We start from the raw sequence: 17,500 nt of genomic DNA on the forward strand, positions 1-17,500 counted from the left end.
GTTCCTCTCTAAACGTTTCTGTTTTATATATTCTTGTTTAATTGTTTTAGTAGTCACTGTAGAAAGACTAGGTCCCTTGTTTAGTCTTCTTTAGTTTCAATTTGCATTTAGTAGGGGGTAATTATCTTGTAATTGATTGTTCAATGAAATACCATTGAATTCCAGTTCAGTTCAGACAGATATGCGAAGACGTCGCTTCGCCCGGGCTATATGCTCAAGGCGGCCCGGCCTCTGCCAGCTATGAGTGCTGACTCATCTTATCTAATCTTTTCTGATCATCATCGCTGATTCAATTCAGCTCAGTTCAGAGAGATTTTGCGAAGACGTCGCTTCGCCCGGGTTGTGTGGAAGGGGTAGCCCGGTCTCTGTTGGCTATAAGTGCTGACTCATCTGATCATCATGACTGAACTTTTACCTTGGCGGTCGGATTGCCTGTAGGCGCTCCAGTTGCCAGGGGGCTAATGACAGGCATAGCCTTCTAACCAGCCCGGCGGCTGTCGTCTCTGGGCCCTGCCTGAGGAAGCGAGTGTGCTCGCATTCCATCAGGTAGTGCTCTAATTTGGCGTCAGGCGCGCCACAATACTCACAGCGTCGCTCATCTTGCCCAATAGCGGGGATGATTTGCCACGCACAAGGGTAGCCTAATCTCAGTCTGTGCAGACTGACTTCAGCACACCTTGATATTCTGGGAGAGAGTATCAGCGACTCATAGCCTGTGGCGTTTGAGTACCAGCTGGCCGAGGGGGAGGTTCTCGCTTCCTCTCTGTGTCGCTGCAGGGCACCGACCTGCCCTGCAACCATCGTTTTACGCCTTAGCAGTTCCCGGCTAGGATGCACCACAAGATCACTCAAGGGTTTCTTCCTGCCTTCCTCCGCTAACCTGTCAGCTACGTCATTCCCTTCAATACCAACATGGCTTGGGACCCAGTTGATGATGATGCGTCTTCCCTGATCCAGGATTCTCTGAGCAATGGTGAGAATCGAGGTTACCAGGTAAACGTTATCAAGGGGCGTGCTTTGTTGCAGGCTGTCAATGGCGGCCCTAGAGTCTGTGTGTATAACAACATGCCCGTCCGTCTGGGCTGCATGGGCTAGGGCTCCCATAATAGCTACTGCCTCTGCCTGGAGCGAGGAGGCATTGTCTGATACCCGCATAGCTTTCTCTATGCCCCTTGCTGCAAAACCGGCGCCTGCAGTGCGGGTGGTGGGGTCTACAGAACCATCCGTGAAGTAGGTTTTACTGTTCTGATTGCTGTAATGTTCCTCTCCGCCTCAGCCTTCAATAGAGGCGGTGAGTACTGCGTTTTTCTTCTTGATAGACTCATGACAGAGAACTCTATCAAGGATCGTGCCCACGGCGGGGCTGAGACATAGTCAGGGTGGGGATGGTCCATGCCCTTGATCAGTAGTGTCTCTTTGAGCTCAAAGCGTTTCAGCACTCTGGTTGTCTGAGACAGCCAGGTGTTGTTAGCAAAGAGTTCTTGGTTTTGTGCAAGCCGACGCTGCACTCTCTGTCTTAGCTGCGAGTCCAGTGGGGACTGTAGGACATTTGCAAGGAACTGGGCCGCCATCTGATCAATCCGGGTGTCCAGGGGAAAGAGTTTGCCCCTGGACCCCCCCCCCCATTGAATTCCTAGAAGAATGAAGATCACAATGAATATTGAAGTTTTGAATGATATGCCAAGTCTCAAACACAAAGTTTGTGATTTTTACATCAGAATATTGATTTTGTAAAGATTGAAATGCCCATGAATAGAACAAAGTTAAAATTGAGTTGGTAGTTTTGCTGACAGTGAGAAACTTTTACTCAAGAAACACAGGCCCTGGTGTATGTTCAAATCTCTTGTAATTCTTTGTTACTTTAGATAACAATGATTGCTTATTTTCCTACTGAGTATATTCTTTTCCTTAATTGTTTGCATGATGATACCTCTTGAGCTTTCACTAACTACTAATTAAGTGCATTCTTCCTAGTCTTAGTGTCTACGATAGCAGTCAGCTCTCTAGGATTAAATAGAATTTCTTATGTACTTAAGCAGTATTTGGTTGAACTAGAATGATGATAGTTTCCTTACAAATAGATTTTTAAAAAATAATTTTGGTTTTTTTTATTGTAATTTTGTATTTGGAGAACTGACTGATTATAAACGTGGAAGATGTGACAGCATGAATTGAAGATGAAGTTCGGGTGTTTTTTTTACTTAATGATAAGCATAATAATCATAGTTTTTAAGATCTATTATCACTGGTCTGGTCAGTTATATAGGACTGGTGGCAGTTACAGGATAAGGCATAATATCTTGGTTATTGAACATGGTGTTTGTCATTTTGTGAAAAGATTTCTTTTAATCTATGATACTCAGAGTTAGATAGCATTTCTCTTCTTATTTTTTTTCTTGTGAATTATGTAGACTTGTATAATGCTTTATATGATTTTAAACTGTGGATTTGACAGCTGCTTGTAATATCATAATTATTTATACATATTTATACATATTTATATATACTTCTGTTATTATTGTCATTATTGTTTTTATTATTATTATTATTATTATTATTATTATTATTATTATTATTATTATTATTATTATTATTATTATTATTATTATTATTATAAAATTTAACCATTGGTGATTAGAAGGAAATTTAACAGGTTATATTTATGGTTTATTAGACTTGTTTAACTCCTTTGAAGCAACAGTTTGAGTTCACATCAGCTGATCCCTTGTGTTCTTCATAGTGAATTGATAGTGGCATTCATTTTTAAAGCTATTTATATGTATGCCATAATAACACATTACTACTTCTAGGCTCTATGTTGAGTGGTAATGAATCAATTAAGTACCATTATTGAGATTTTACATAATTTGAAAATCATGATATAATATGTATTGAAAAGTGATTTTGATATAATAGGTGCTTGGTGTGTGGACTTTCATTTGTGTGTTTCAAAGGTAATAGATACATTATTACTAATAGTTAACAAGAATTCACTTTTTAAAAAATTTTGCTTATCCTAGAAAAGTTAACCCATTCCCGACGGGGCATTTTCTCGGGCCTTAGAATGTCCCATGGGTGCTTACTTTTATTAATTTTAAAATAAAAATGAATAATAGCTGCAATACTGTGCCACTGGGCAACTGGTTTGAATTGCCGGCCGCGGTACACATGCTGTACCACCCGTCCTGTGTGGGTTAATAAGTTGGGGGCTTAATATCTGCAGGTAATTAATATTTAGGGTTGTAAGTAACCTGATAATACTAATAACTAATCCATATTTTTTCTTTTGGTTTGTTCTTCCTCTGTATGAATGTGGATGTGTGGATGTGTGTGTGTGTGTGTGTGTGCATGTGTGGATGTGCCTTAATGGGTTTGGATGTGGCGGAATATGCGGATGTGTGTGGATACCACTGTGAATGGATCCCTGGTATGCTAATGAATATGTATACCTTTATGGATACATACTGTATAAACATCATTTTGGAATCTCCTATGAATTTTGATTTCTTAAATATCCAAATGAAATTGTGAATATTGATTATGATTGTAATCTGGGATGTCAACAATACATTTCTTTTTGTTGACAAATCACATGTTTACTGTACTGTTATTGATATTTACATCATTTTTATTCTGGGTGTTTTTGTTTTTAATTTGTACATGATGGGCGATACATTTTTTGGATGCAATTTTTGTACATGTCAATTATGTTTGTGTGGTATATCTGGCCTTGGACTGTCTGTACTGTTTGGTGTGATTTGGATATGCTGTGATGTGTTGTATGCTGTGGATATGCTGTGATGTGTGGTGTGCTGTGGGGATACTGTGATGTGTGGTGTGCTGTGGATATACTTATGTTTGGTGTGATGTGTGGTGTTGGCACTTGCTGTACTTTGATGTGTGTTTGGGGTGTGTCTTTTCATGTGATATGGTCTGTGTGTGGTGTGATGTAAACATGTGATGTGCTGGCTGTGTGATTTGGGTATGTGCTGTCATGTGCTGTGCTGTGTGATGTTGATATGTGCTGTGCTGTGTGATGTTGATATGTGCTGTGCTGTGTGTTGTGGATATGTGCTGTGCTGTGTGTTGTGGATATGTGCTGTGCTGTGTGTGGTGTACCTTGGGCTGATGAGCAGCACGAGGTACAGTCTACCCTGAACATTGAACAGCGTGATTCTGAGCCCAGCACCAGTATCACCCAGAATCTGCTGCCAGCTGAGGAGGGAAAGGGACCCGTCCAGCTGGGGTAAGCTGTGCCGATGTCTTCATTGTCATGGTTTATATAATAAGATATCACTTGGAAGAACTATGAATGAGCATTACTCTGTTTGATGGCTATAGAGGATATTCTCATAATTTTCACATAAATCATTTATTAATTGCTATTGATAGTAATTTTATATGAAGAAGGAAGCATGGTTGATTAGTATATAAGAAAGAGTAGCTAAGTGGGAAAAGCTATTAATGACTAATTTATTTTTAGTTTTGTGGCCGGTGTCACCCTGCGAGAGCGCATGCCCATGTTCGAGCGCATGCTGTGGAGAGTGTGCAGAGGAAACGTGTTTGTGCGCAGGTCTGACATTCAGCAGCCCCTGGAAGATCCTGTTACAGTAAGAAATACTTTATAAAAAGATGTATTGCTGAGATTTCAAGTCTGTGCATTCAGCACTATAAACATTCCAAAATATCTATTATCTTTCTATCTGTCTGTCTGTCTATCTATCTATCTATCTATCTATCTATCTATCTATCTATCTATCTATCTATCTATCTATCTATCTATCTATCTATCTATCTATCTATCTCTCTCTCTCTCTCTCTCTCTCTCTCTCTCTCTCTCTCTCTCTCTCTCTCTCTCTCTCTCTCTCTCTCTCTCTCTCTCTCTCTCTCTGTCTGTCTGTCTGTCTGTCTGTCTGTCTGTCTGCACATATATACACACATTTTGAGGCTTCTCTTGTTTTTGCTTTTGGAATCAAGACTTATTCATGATGACATTCAAAGTCCTAATGCAACCAGAGGAAGGTAAAACACTTTAACTGTTCTTTGTTCTGGCAGGGAGAGGAGGTGTTCAAGACAGTCTTCATCATCTTCTTCCAAGGTGAACAGCTGAAGACTAAGGTCAAGAAGATCTGTGAGGGCTGCCGTGCCACCATGTACCCTTGCCCAGAGGCCAGCGCTGAGAGGAAGGAGATGGCTCAGGGGGTCAAAGGGCGTCTGGATGACCTGACTACGGTGGGTTTGGTTTCGGGAGATAGGAAGAACAAGTTACTGGGTGTGTTAGACTAAGCATAGACTGATTTGAACATTGAAAAGCATAGAATGTTGGCAAGATTTTAAATGTGGACATTATGGTACAGATAGAGAAACAAAGCTTTCACTTTACTCTTCTTCTGTAACAGTATGGTTTTAGATATTGTAATATGATGATTACTTTGAAGATCTTGCAAACACTAACCCTTCATTGGCTGGTTGCTTTATCCTGACTGGAAACGATTCATCCATGGTAGGTTCTAAGCCAGACCACAGACCACAGGCGTCGTGTCTTGGCTGCTGCAGCAAAGCACCTTCGCACTTGGTTCATTAAGGTGCGTAAGATCAAGGCCATTTACCACACACTCAACATGCTGAACCTTGATGTGACCAACAAGTGCCTCATCGCTGAATGCTGGATACCCACCTCTGACCTTGGAGTCATCCGTGATGCTCTTCGCAAAGGAACAGTGAGTAAAACCCAGGTTCCACTAGGCAGACTCAGCCTCAGTCCCTGAGCTACCTATGGCTGCCCAGCCTTCCATTTTGGTTACATTGCTATTAGACTTCCCTTAGCTTAGTGTCTCAAGGCTTGCATCAGAATAATTTTAATATTATAAATGCACAGTTATATTTAACTGACTTTCCAGATGATCATAGACTTTAGATCTTATTTGTATGCAAAAATATATCTGGATCTGGGCAAAGAACACATTAGGTCTGGCTCAACAAGTTTCTCAGATAGTGTGAATAGGCCCAGCAGAAAGGGTGATAATTCCTGACTTGAGTCTAGGTCCATAATCAGATAAGACCAGTGAAACTTTTGCTTAAAGAAGTCTTTAAAAGAAATAAAGATGGCAGTGAGTTTATTCACTCACTTTTGTGCAGTGTTTGATATTATCAATTTTTACTTTATAGGAGAGATCTGGCAGCTCTGTGCAACCGATTTTGAATCGAATGCAAACTCACCTGAAGCCGCCAACTTTCCACCGTACAAACAAGTTTACATCAGGTTTCCAGAACTTGATTGATGCTTATGGTGTGGCCACATACCGGGAAGTGAATCCAGGTAAGATAAGCTAACTTAGTTTTCCTGGCATTATATTTCTATTAAGAATTATATCTCAATATTTGTTGAAATCTATAGTTTGAAAATTAAGGAAGATTGTTAAAGCACTGGTCAAGCAGCATTGTTGAAAGGAAAAAAATTAATGACAGATTTGCTGCATCTTTTTGTACAGCACTTTACACCACCACAACATTCCCATTCCTGTTTGCGGTGATGTTTGGTGATGCTGGACATGGTTTGCTGATGCTGGCCTTTGCTGCCTGGATGGTCATAAGGGAAAAGGCTCTGATTGCTTCTAAGATGAGTGGGGAGGTAAGAGGCATAAAGTTCAGTTGGGATAATTAATAATCTTGGTCTGTGATATAGTGAAGCCTTCTGTTCTTGTTTAATTCTTCTGTACTTGCTCATGTAATATGAGCAAAAATGGAAGATTATTGATAGAATGTAACCACATCCATTTTCCTGCTTCATTTTGAAGAAAGACTTGGTAACTTTGACAAACTTAGGATGTGTGAAACACTTTATTTTCCTATAACCTGTTGCCGATGAGGCTATTTTGGCTTCAAATGGTAAAAATGCCAGGGTATTTCAAACATGTAAGCCTAATGTCTCGGGCATTAGGCTTACATGTCACCCACCCACTTCAATGGGGTGGTAATCAGAGATTGTTGTATTTGTTTACATTATTTCCACAAGTGAATAAAAAATGCATGTATACAAATGGAACTCCTATGATTATGTACATATGTAACAATGTAAAACATGCATTTTGAGGGAGAGATCTTGACATTCTAGGATGTCTCCCGGGGGAGCAAAAAATTACTCTGATGTGATAACACATCAACCGGCATGAAAGGGTTAAGCATTTTGTTAGTCAAATTTTTTCCCCCTCTGTTAAAGAAAAAAATGCAAACCGATACACATTTATTGTACATTTATATAAATTGCTGATACTTTTTAAAAATATATTCTAAAATTGCTCCTCGTCTTAGATCTGGAACATCTTCTTTGGCGGTCGCTACATTATCCTGCTCATGTCCTGCTTCTCCATCTACACTGGCATTATATACAACGATGTGTTCTCCAAGTCCTTCAACATCTTTGGCTCGGCGTGGCACATCAATCCCAATGCCACTGTTGAGAACCTGGAACATTGGGAGGAAATCACTTTGGATCCGGCCTATCGTGAAGAGTATACCGGCAAGCCTTATCCATTTGGGTTTGACCCCATGTGGCAGGTGTGTTGAGGGTCTCGAAAATCTTGTTTCTTTATGAGACATCCTAAAACGTAATAGTGTAGTTTAATGGGTATCTGGCTATTGCTCTAATGTTTGTGGATTACGAAAAAATGCAAGTTTTGTTTTGTAATTTATTGTTACATAATCTATTGTATAACATTTCAGATTGCAGTGAACAAGATTGCCTTCCAAAACAGCTACAAAATGAAAATTTCAATCATCATTGGTGTGATTCACATGATCTTTGGTGTTGTAGTTTCCCTCTTTAACCACACGTAAGTTGTGTGCTCACAGTGTTCACTGAAAATATTAGCAAACATGTCAATTAGAAAGGCAGATTCCAGATACCAAAAGGTCCTAATTTTTTCTTTATTGATCTGTCTGACTTTAGTCTCTAGATAATGTTTTGCTTCATGCTTTATATTATTTTCTTTCTTGCAGGTTCTTCAGGAATTACATCAGCATGATTTTTGAGTTTTTGCCACAGATGATTTTCCTCATTGGCATGTTTGGGTGGTTGTGCATTATGGTGTTCATTAAGTGGGTTATGTATGGTGCCGGTCCGGAGTTTAGTGATGAACGGAGCTCCTCCTGTGCCCCATCTGTCCTTATCACGTTTATCAACATGGTGTTACTGAAAAAGGAAAAAGTAAGTATGCATCCCCCATCTCTCTCTCCCTGTGTCTCTTTCTCCCATTGTCTCCTTCTCCCTGTCTCTCTCTTCTTGTGTTTCCCTCTACCTGTGTCTCCCTTTTCCTTTGTGTTCCTCTCCCTGTATCTCCCTCTCACCGTGTCTCCTTTTTCCTTTGTGTTCCTCTCCCTGTATTTCCCTCTCCTTGTGTCTCCCTCTCCTTATGTCTCCCTCTTCCTGTGTCTCCTCCTCCCTGTGTCTCCCTCTTCCTGTGTCTCCCTCTACCTGTGTCTCCCTCTCCCTGTGTCTCCTTCACCCATTGTCCCTCTGTCCCTGTCTCCCTCTACCTGTGTCTCCATTTTCCTTTGTGTTCCTCTCCCTATATCTCCCTCTCCCTGTGTCTTCCTCTCCCTCACCCTCTCTTCTTTCCTTCCTCCCTCCCTCTCCCTCCCTCCCTCCCTCCCTCCCTCCCTCCCTCCCTCCCTCCCTCCCTTCCTTCCTTCCTTCCTTCCTTCCTTCCTTCCTTCCTTCCTTCCTTCCCTCCCTCCCTCCCTCCCTCCCTCCCTCCCTCCCTCCCTCCCTCCCTCCCTCCTTCCTTCCTTCCCTCCCTTCCTCCTTCCCTCCTTCCCTCTGTCCCTCCATCCCTTTCTCTTCCTCTTCCTCTTCCTCTCCCTCCCTCTCATTTCCTCTCCCTCTCTCTTTCCCTCATCCTCTCCCTCTCCCTCTCCCTTTTTTTACCTCTCTCTTTCTGGTTTGATTACTGTTTTTACTTATCAAAGAAATTATATGTTGAATTTTACCTCTTTCAAGTAATGACACTTTTTTCTTGTGCATTTCAGGAAGACCCGACGACCCCATGCAAGGTGTTTATGTTTGAGGGTCAGTACATATTACAGCTCATCTTGCTGATCTTGTGTATTATCTGTGTTCCACTTATGCTCATTCCAAAGCCTTTGATTCTGAAGAGCCGCCACAATGCCAAGAAAATGCAACATCAACGGCAAGCTGTTGCACAAAATGGAGAACTTGTGAGTATGCTTTCATCATTTTGGTCAGTTATGTTTTATTTTTGTTGCACTGTTATATGTTGACATCATTACATCAATTCAGTAAGTTTTCAAACATACTGAGATGAGGTAGATGAATACAGTACTCTTTCTATATTATTTCCTATATTGAAATGGTTTTCAGGGTGGTGAAGCTTCCACAAGTGGACATGGAGAGGAGGAAGAAGAGTTTGAATTCAGTGAGGTGTTTATTGAACAAGCCATTCACACCATAGAGTTTGTTCTGGGTTCTGTGTCTCATACCGCCTCATATCTCCGTCTATGGGCCCTGTCACTGGCCCATGCCCAGTTATCGGAGGTGTTGTGGAATATGGTCATGAAAATTGGTCTTTCACAGGTAAGTACCCAGGTTAAGGGGACTCTTGTTCATGTATTAAAGAATAAGGATCTTTCTCACTTCAGTTAAAAGGGACTGATGTTACTACTTAAGCATGATAACAGATTTTATATAACCTTGACCTTCTTTACAAGTGTCAGATTTATGAGGATTGTCAATTTATTCATATTGCCGATATATCGGGAAATATTTGTTGTCCAAAATGGATATTTTGGTTAAATAAACATCACAGTATACAGTGAATATGGCTTAATCAGTTTTACTCTTTTTATTGTTAGGGTTCTTATGTGGGCAGCATCATGTTGTATCTTATCTTCGCTGCATGGGCGGCTCTCACTATAAGTATTCTTGTGTTGATGGAAGGTCTGTCTGCCTTCCTTCACACTCTCCGTCTTCACTGGTAAGATTTAATACCATGTATTGTGAATACTAGCATATGGATTTTGTATATGAGATCATGATAGCTTGCATGCATAAATATTTTTTGAGGGGGAGGAGAAAATTTTTTGCTTAATGTTAATATTACTGTTTTTTCCTTCATCAGGGTGGAGTTCCAGTCCAAGTTTTATAAGGGAGAAGGTTATGCCTTTACCCCACTCAGCTTCAAGCACATTGTCAGTGGAGATGAAGAAGATGCATAAATTGTATTGCTTTAATTTTTCCAAAGCTTCTTTGAAAGAAAACAAAAATTCATGTAGAATCTTTTATTTATTCAGTCAAATGATAATGAAATATATTTTTTGAGCTTTGGAATTCATGTTATGGTAACTGAGAGAAATGGCAAAATGTAGAATATTAAATTTTATAGATCAAAATATACTTCAAAGTAGTCTCTCTAAAACTGTATAACAAATTTTATTGATTTTATTTTAATTTATGGAAGGAGATCAATAAATCACTGATGAGATGAAAAAAGTTGTGGCCAATGGTTGTTTCATCACCCAGAAGGGATTTTGACCTTCTGCAGTTCACTCTGTAGAGGTTCAACATATTTTCTGGCGTGATTCTTGTTGGGGTACTATGTTTGGGGTTCTGTGTAGCTTACTTCTCCCTGGACATTCAGCTGAAGCTAAATTATACATGTATAATGTGATCAGGTCTCAATTGGCTTATTTTATGTAATTGGTATTAACTTTTGGATTTGTATATGAATAAATTCTTAAACTAATTTTGTTTGTTTCCAGAAATTCATGGTTAAGTGTATGATTTCAATAAACAATGCAGAAAGACAGAATTATAAGACAACTGTTGAAGCTGTTAACTGACAGTGTAATTGAAGTATTGAATTAGGAGAAGTCATTTATTTTACATAATAATTTTTCTCAATGATTTTATGTTATCCTACATAACCAATAAATAGTACATCTCTCAACTATCCTTTGCAGTTTAGCAACGAGGCCATTATTAAAGGAAATACTATAGCTGTATACATAAATTAACGGGTTACCAGATTTTCTGTCCTAAGTTGACTGGGTTCAGGGTCACTAAGAAAGATTAGAATCTTAAATCTTATGGGAAATAATATTTTGAAGATGCCAATACTGTCCATATATATATATATATATATATATAATTAAAGGAAAAATGAAATTGTTGAGAAACACAAAGGCTAATCTCAATCATGTGATACAAATGATTTAAGAGACCTAGATTAAAAAAAATCAAATAAAACATTCTTAACCAGTTACCGACGGGGGATAGATTTGCTTACCCAGGCTCCAGGATGGGTTTTATCTCTGAGCACGGCAGCTTCAGCAACATCCCTTGATTTTTCCCACTCTATTTTAGTCACTCATTGTAGAGCTAGAGCCATTTTTGTGTTGTTTTTTTTGTGTGTTTTACTGTTTTTAGACATATATCTGTCATATCACAGGTTCTATCAATTCTACAGTTGACTAAAATTGTAGTTCAGGGTTTATATCTACTCATTTTTTTCTTTATACTCAATGTGATAGAAGTATTGCTGTATCAGGGGAGGGCAAAAAGCAACTTGATTTTTTTCATATTTGTGTGCTGTCATGAACAAACATGAAACTTATAACCATCCAAAATGAAGGTAACATGAAGAGATAGGGAAGAGGAAGGAAACTTGTGCTTTTGACAGTGAGTGCCACAATAAAAGGCATCCCTACTGGCACAGGGGCACATTATAGGCATTGGGCATGGTGTTAGTCACTTTCCTCCTCTTGTTCTGCCTGCACATCTTTCATCTGCTGTACTTTAGAGCAAGAGGTCGGCAACTTGCTCTGTGTCATCGCTCTATAGAGATAGTGCTTGCTAGAGACCGTAGATGGGTGCCATTCAAGGCTCTCTCTCCTGCTGGTGCTAGAAGAAAGTGGTGCCATCTAGGTTTCGGATGTGAGTTGAAATCCATTTTGCTTAATATTAACCCACTCACGATGGGGGCATTCCAGCCTTACATGTTACAATGCCAGGGCTCTCGAATGCATAGGCCTAAATCAGTTAAATAAATGACGCCATATGGCGTCACCCAGCGAACGGCCCAAGAATGCGCGGTACCGTAGTGTACCACCCGTCCAGAGAGGGTTAAGGCTGTTATAATAACTATGACTGCAATTGTTAACATCACTCACTCATTACTCATACCACAATAAAATGACCGTGATCCAAAATCCCCGAACATCATGACCCCATTCATCAGGCAAAAGCTCTTGTCACATGGGTGTGACACACCGTCATGAAAGGGTTAACAATGAAATAATCTTTTCTTAAACTGCAATTATGAAATTTAGCCTTTTTTTTGGAAAAAAAATCACCAAGAATGAAACTTCCCGAAAACCATTTTAGATATTATTCAAGACCATATGTATATGGGCATCAATTTTGATATATATCTGTAGTCCTTATGGCATGTTATATGTTACACTTTTTCAAGACTACAGCTAAAGCTATATATCTGCAAGTTTGATTTAGTTGTGTGTATTTGTTCCATGCTTTTTTTCTCCTATAGAACTTTAAAGTAACTCCAGTCCTCCGTATCATCTTTTAGAAAGTAATTGTTTGGGATATGAAATAAAGATAAAGCACTTATAATTGACCCCTATTTGTAATGTAAAATACGAATACAACAACTGTCAAAACTAGTTCTACACATTAATGGTATGTATGCCTTCAATAAAATTAGTTTTTTAAACTTGTGTAGAAATGCAACTGTAGTGTGTGCATGTAAAAATTATGAAGGCAAAAGAATCTGCATAAGATCTCTAAACTTAGGAAGGAAAAACATGAAAACAAACAAAAACATATTTAGGGACAAGGCTGTACTGGACATCTTTTTTAGTAGATTACTAATGAGGATTCAAATGTGTCAAGGCCAGTGTATGGGCTGCTTAAGCTTTAATTAAGAAAATAAGATTGTCTCGAGAACAAAAAGTGGAAAACAGGCAATATATAACTATCAATTACATATAATTTTTTCCTCTAATCAGAGAATTTCTTAAAAAGTGGATCTTCAGCAGCATGATGAAAGAAAACCATCTTACCATAACTGGATATAATACATTGACAGTTTCTGTTGTTCATACATGTACCCTGGTTGGATCAAATAAAAGTTACTTAGTAGGCACTCACTTTGTATAAAGGCAAGGCAAGGCAAAACAAGAGAAACTGAAAGATAGAGGAAAAAGAAAAGGACAAACTTATTCTGTGAGAACTTCATCTGTAATAATAAATCTTTAGCATTACACAGTTAATGGAGAAAGAAAGAGCAAATGCATATGTGAGAAACAATGAGAGAAAAAAACAAAACTAAAAGCAATACTTTCAATTACATGAAGGATCAAGACAGAAAAAAAGATGTGTGACAAAATAAAGCATTTATTTCAGATCAAGTTTTGTACATTGTCACTCACTGTTTTGATTCATAAAGTGATTGATGAATGATTACATTTGCACCCATAAAGAGTAACTAAAATTTTCAATAACAAAGCTCATCATGTATAAAACAAACCATGGAGTAATTAAATCCATAATTTACATTGTATTAGGCAAAGAGAATGATGATCACACTCCTAACCAAAAGAACCTCCCACCCCTACAAGCCTGTCATATCATCTGACAATTCAGAGTTCTCGACCAAGGAACTCTCGCAGTCTTGGGTTTCATGGGAAAGTGCGCTGATGATATTCTGTTGTGACGAGAGGAGCTGACTCTGCTGGTGTGGGTGAGATGCCTGGGTCTCTCGGTGTTTCTGCTGGCTGAAGCTACCACTAGCTATACCTGAGGGGTGTTTGAGAAAAAATGGTGTAAAAGAAAAGGAAAGTAAGTGATTCTGATGATTCTAGGCAAAAAACAATATTGAAAGAGAGATGGGACATGAAAGTACAATTTGCTTCCAACTACAACACATTTTTCAAGATGAAGAATAAAGTGTTTCCAGTCATTCTGTGCAAAAGAGTATGGTCAATAGTGCTTTCCCTTCTCATTGGTAATTTTTCCATATTACAGTCTGGTTACTGATTTTTTTCTGAATGTTTTTAATACATTCTATCATCTTTTTTTTTAGCCCATAAAGTTAGGGTTAATAAAATATCTTTTATGGTGTTTACCCCAAGGGAAATCTCTAGATCTGGTTTAATTCTCCTTCACAAGAGCATAGCAAATATGACAAAATATGTTACATGGTATAAAATCCCAATAACATAATTATCATATTTGGGTTCTGATGCATGAATAATGCTGATTTATATAATACTAGAATGATGTATTTTTTATAATGCTTTTGTAACTACTGTTATAAATACCTAGCTGAGGTGTAGCACCTGTTGACAGCTGCGTCATGAGAGCAATCAGTGTTGCATTCTGGCTTGTCATAGTTGACAGTAGTTCTTTAATGGTGTTTCCTTGACTCACTACTGTCTGCTGTAAACTCTAGGAATTTGAAAAAAATATAATTAGTAACTTATTCATATATAAACAAGATGGAGAGAAAAAAAGAAAAGAAAAGAAAAAAAAATATATATATATAAAGGAAAAGAAAAAATGTGTGGGTATCATACTTTACTACACACTAACCTGCATGATGCTTTCCTGTTGCTCAGCATGCATCTTTAGTGTCTCCCTAATGTCTGCCAAGGCATTAGAACAAGACTCTAACATTTGGAAAGTCTGGACCTCCATTTGTGTGGGATCAAGGCTCTCGGACACAGATGACTTGCTTGACATACGAAGACCTGATATTTCCCCTTTCACTGCAGAGCTGGTCGAGTCAGAACCCATATCATCATCCTCCACTGCTCCCCACCACCTGTCCCTTGCACGCTGAGCTGCACGCCGACTCCTGTGATGATAATAATAACAGGGTAAAGAACTTGGTTGACTTGTGCTGTGTTGATAATAGATAAGTGGATGATGAAAAAGACTGCTCTGAAAATAAAGACACTAAATCTTAAACATGTCGATCCAGACAATCATTTGCTATCATGTTTCCCCTATGAAAGAAATGACCTGCCATTCAGACTCTGGGTTACCATTAAACAGGAAAGACTTTGAGATCCATCGTACCTTCCTCTTTTCCTCGGGGGTTCCCCATCAGCTGTCTCTGTCTTGCACTGTTCCCCTGAAGGTGTGGATGGTTGAGCTGCCACCATCACTGATTCCACTGCAGTCACAGCCAGGGGATCTCTGGCAGCCACAACAGGGGTGGTTAAGGGGCTCTGCAGACTCTCCGGTGCTGCTTCAATGTCACTATGGTCAAGTGAAGCTGGCGGAACTTTCTCGATCTTCTCTTTCCTCATAAGAGGAACAATTTGGTCAAGTATTTGGAAGTATGGCCAGTCTGCATTAGCTGTTGAGTAGCCTCCCTTTATATCCTGGGAAAGATGTTCATAATTCTTATAAGGTAGTCAATAATGGTTCTATATTTTCTGTTATTAGTGATTCTTATGATAACTTTGAAATTAACAGCAATCAAAAGGTTGATGAAAGCCTGTGATCACTAACCCTTCAGAAGAAAAAGAGTAGGAAGAACTTCTTATATAATTTTTTTTTTTTTTTTTTGACAAATAATTTAGCTAACATGGAAAATTGTCCCTTTTTGTTAGGCATAGAAAGCAATATAAAACACAACACTATATACTTACCATATATTTCTGAAGAAGATTGGACCATTTTTTCCTGGCCTGGGTTGGTGTTATGATATTTGTAAGCCCAAGTTCCTCAACAATGCGACTGGAAGAGAAATAAATCAAGAGAAAAAACCCTGGATGGTTTTTTTATCAATTTCTTTTTCTTAACTTTACTGATATAGATCTGCATTTATTCATTTTGATTTTTCACCCTTCTTCTAAGAATCCCAAATAAAGGCATGTATAATTGAACACGCTCATACCTGTAGGCTTTTTCACACTGATGTTTTCGCCCATTAAAAAGGTGGCGAAGCTTGTAACGGAGCTGGATAAATTCACGTGTCGATTCATCTGACCCTGAAATTATTTTGAGAAGAAATTGCTACTGTTAATTGTATTCACAAACACAAATGCAACCCCCCCCCCCACACACACACACACATATACCACACATGCACACATAAAAAAACCTATTCTGTTTCTTATTTTTCTTTCAGTAAAACTAAAAGCAAAATAAATTGATTGTATCTCTATACATTGATCTACATCAATAAAATAATAAAAACATATAACATCTAAATAATATCAATATCCCGATGAATATCAACACACACAAAAAAATCATCATTGCACAAGTAAGTCTATAAAGTAAAAGTAAAAAAGAAAGATGATCAAAAAGACAAAAATTAGAAGAAGAAGAAGAAGAAGAAAAAGGAAAAGACTAAGCAAGAAAAAGAAGAAACACAAATACCAGAACTAAAAAGTCCAAAATACTAAAGCATATATAATTTCTCTAATTCAGGCCATTATGCTAACTTATTCCTCTTTCTTTTTTATATTATTTCTTTCCCAGTCTTGCTTGGAAAGAAAGGCTTAAGAAATAAAGGTTAACGACATCATATAAAATATCATGTTGCTTATTTGAGGATAAATTGCTAAGGAGGTCTATAAGTTCCTCACGAGATATGTGGTGGAAAATGTTGATCTTTATACTTTGATAAACTATTGTAAACTTGATTTTACTTTGCTTTTTATGTGTACTTTACAACCATTACAGTAGTTTATATCCATCCTAATGAATGGTAATGGTGGTGGTGGTGGTGATGATGATGATGATGATGATGATGATGATGATGATGATGATGATGATGATGATGATGATGATGATGATGATGATGATGATGATGATGATGATAATGATAATGATGATGATGATGATGATGATGATGATGATGATGATGATGATGATGATGATGATGATGATGATTCATATTCTATGAAGGTAATAATACTTTTAGAAAGTATTAAGTTGTGTATTTATCTTCCTGCTTTTGTACCAGGGATACTCTCTGAGGGGTCATGAACAATCTGAAAAATATGAGTTTAATTCACTGGGTTTTGCCTATAGATAATATTTTTCACATATTACTTATCTAGAATCTTTAATTACAGTGTTCTTGTCCTATATTTATTAGCATCATAACACTACCTATAACTAATAATCAACTGAATCTGAGAAGATGAAAGACACTGATAGAAACCATGGAAATTACTATACGTTGATCACAGGTTGCACACGGGAAAAGGTTGGGAATCAACGCCCTAAGCACGGTGGGGCATGAGTTTAATTACTGATAAGAGTATAAATAACACTAAATATCTTCAAATTGCAAGAAATGTTATTATGTTTCCATCGCATCAATAATTTTAGAGATTTAATTGAAATGTGTCAAATACATTTCTTGCATCGGGAAGTTATATCTTTATCAATAGTGGTGGTTTATTTTGTATGCGTTCATTCCAAAGAGGATGCACTTATCAC

General features: G+C 38.2%; 2 protein-coding genes across 4 annotated transcripts in view; one reads left to right on the forward strand and one right to left on the reverse strand.

Annotated features, from left to right (window-relative positions):
• Window positions 1-10,760, forward strand: part of LOC122243621 (V-type proton ATPase 116 kDa subunit a 1) — a 16,027-nt gene extending 5,267 nt beyond the window's left edge. The window contains exons 5-17 of one of the 2 annotated variants that reach the window (XM_043001256.2): window positions 4,137-4,246; window positions 4,484-4,610; window positions 5,056-5,232; window positions 5,508-5,720; window positions 6,169-6,319; window positions 6,492-6,631; window positions 7,312-7,557; window positions 7,723-7,832; window positions 7,999-8,206; window positions 9,028-9,216; window positions 9,380-9,592; window positions 9,871-9,992; window positions 10,137-10,760. In XM_043001256.2, the coding sequence (XP_042857190.1) occupies window positions 4,137-4,246; window positions 4,484-4,610; window positions 5,056-5,232; window positions 5,508-5,720; window positions 6,169-6,319; window positions 6,492-6,631; window positions 7,312-7,557; window positions 7,723-7,832; window positions 7,999-8,206; window positions 9,028-9,216; window positions 9,380-9,592; window positions 9,871-9,992; window positions 10,137-10,233 (2,103 nt within the window). In that variant the 3' untranslated portion in view covers window positions 10,234-10,760. The remainder of the gene's footprint in view (window positions 1-4,136; window positions 4,247-4,483; window positions 4,611-5,055; window positions 5,233-5,507; window positions 5,721-6,168; window positions 6,320-6,491; window positions 6,632-7,311; window positions 7,558-7,722; window positions 7,833-7,998; window positions 8,207-9,027; window positions 9,217-9,379; window positions 9,593-9,870; window positions 9,993-10,136) is intronic. The other variant, XM_043001257.2, reaches the window with a different exon arrangement.
• Window positions 10,761-13,417: 2,657 nt separating this feature from the next.
• The window catches only part of LOC122243620 (uncharacterized), a 5,014-nt gene continuing 931 nt past the window's right edge, over window positions 13,418-17,500 (reverse strand). For both annotated transcript variants that reach the window (XM_043001255.2, XM_086551756.1), the window contains exons 2-7: window positions 15,942-16,035; window positions 15,694-15,781; window positions 15,116-15,423; window positions 14,627-14,891; window positions 14,356-14,482; window positions 13,418-13,831 (exon numbers count right to left, since the gene is read on the reverse strand). In XM_043001255.2, coding sequence (XP_042857189.1) covers window positions 13,647-13,831; window positions 14,356-14,482; window positions 14,627-14,891; window positions 15,116-15,423; window positions 15,694-15,781; window positions 15,942-16,035 — 1,067 coding nt within the window. In that variant the 3' untranslated portion in view covers window positions 13,418-13,646. The remainder of the gene's footprint in view (window positions 13,832-14,355; window positions 14,483-14,626; window positions 14,892-15,115; window positions 15,424-15,693; window positions 15,782-15,941; window positions 16,036-17,500) is intronic.

The sequence above is a fragment of the Penaeus japonicus genome, unplaced genomic scaffold, assembly GCF_977035675.1.
Source record: "Penaeus japonicus unplaced genomic scaffold, GWHDUDI00000001_assembly GWHDUDI00000002, whole genome shotgun sequence".
Classification (NCBI taxonomy): domain Eukaryota; kingdom Metazoa; phylum Arthropoda; class Malacostraca; order Decapoda; family Penaeidae; genus Penaeus; species Penaeus japonicus.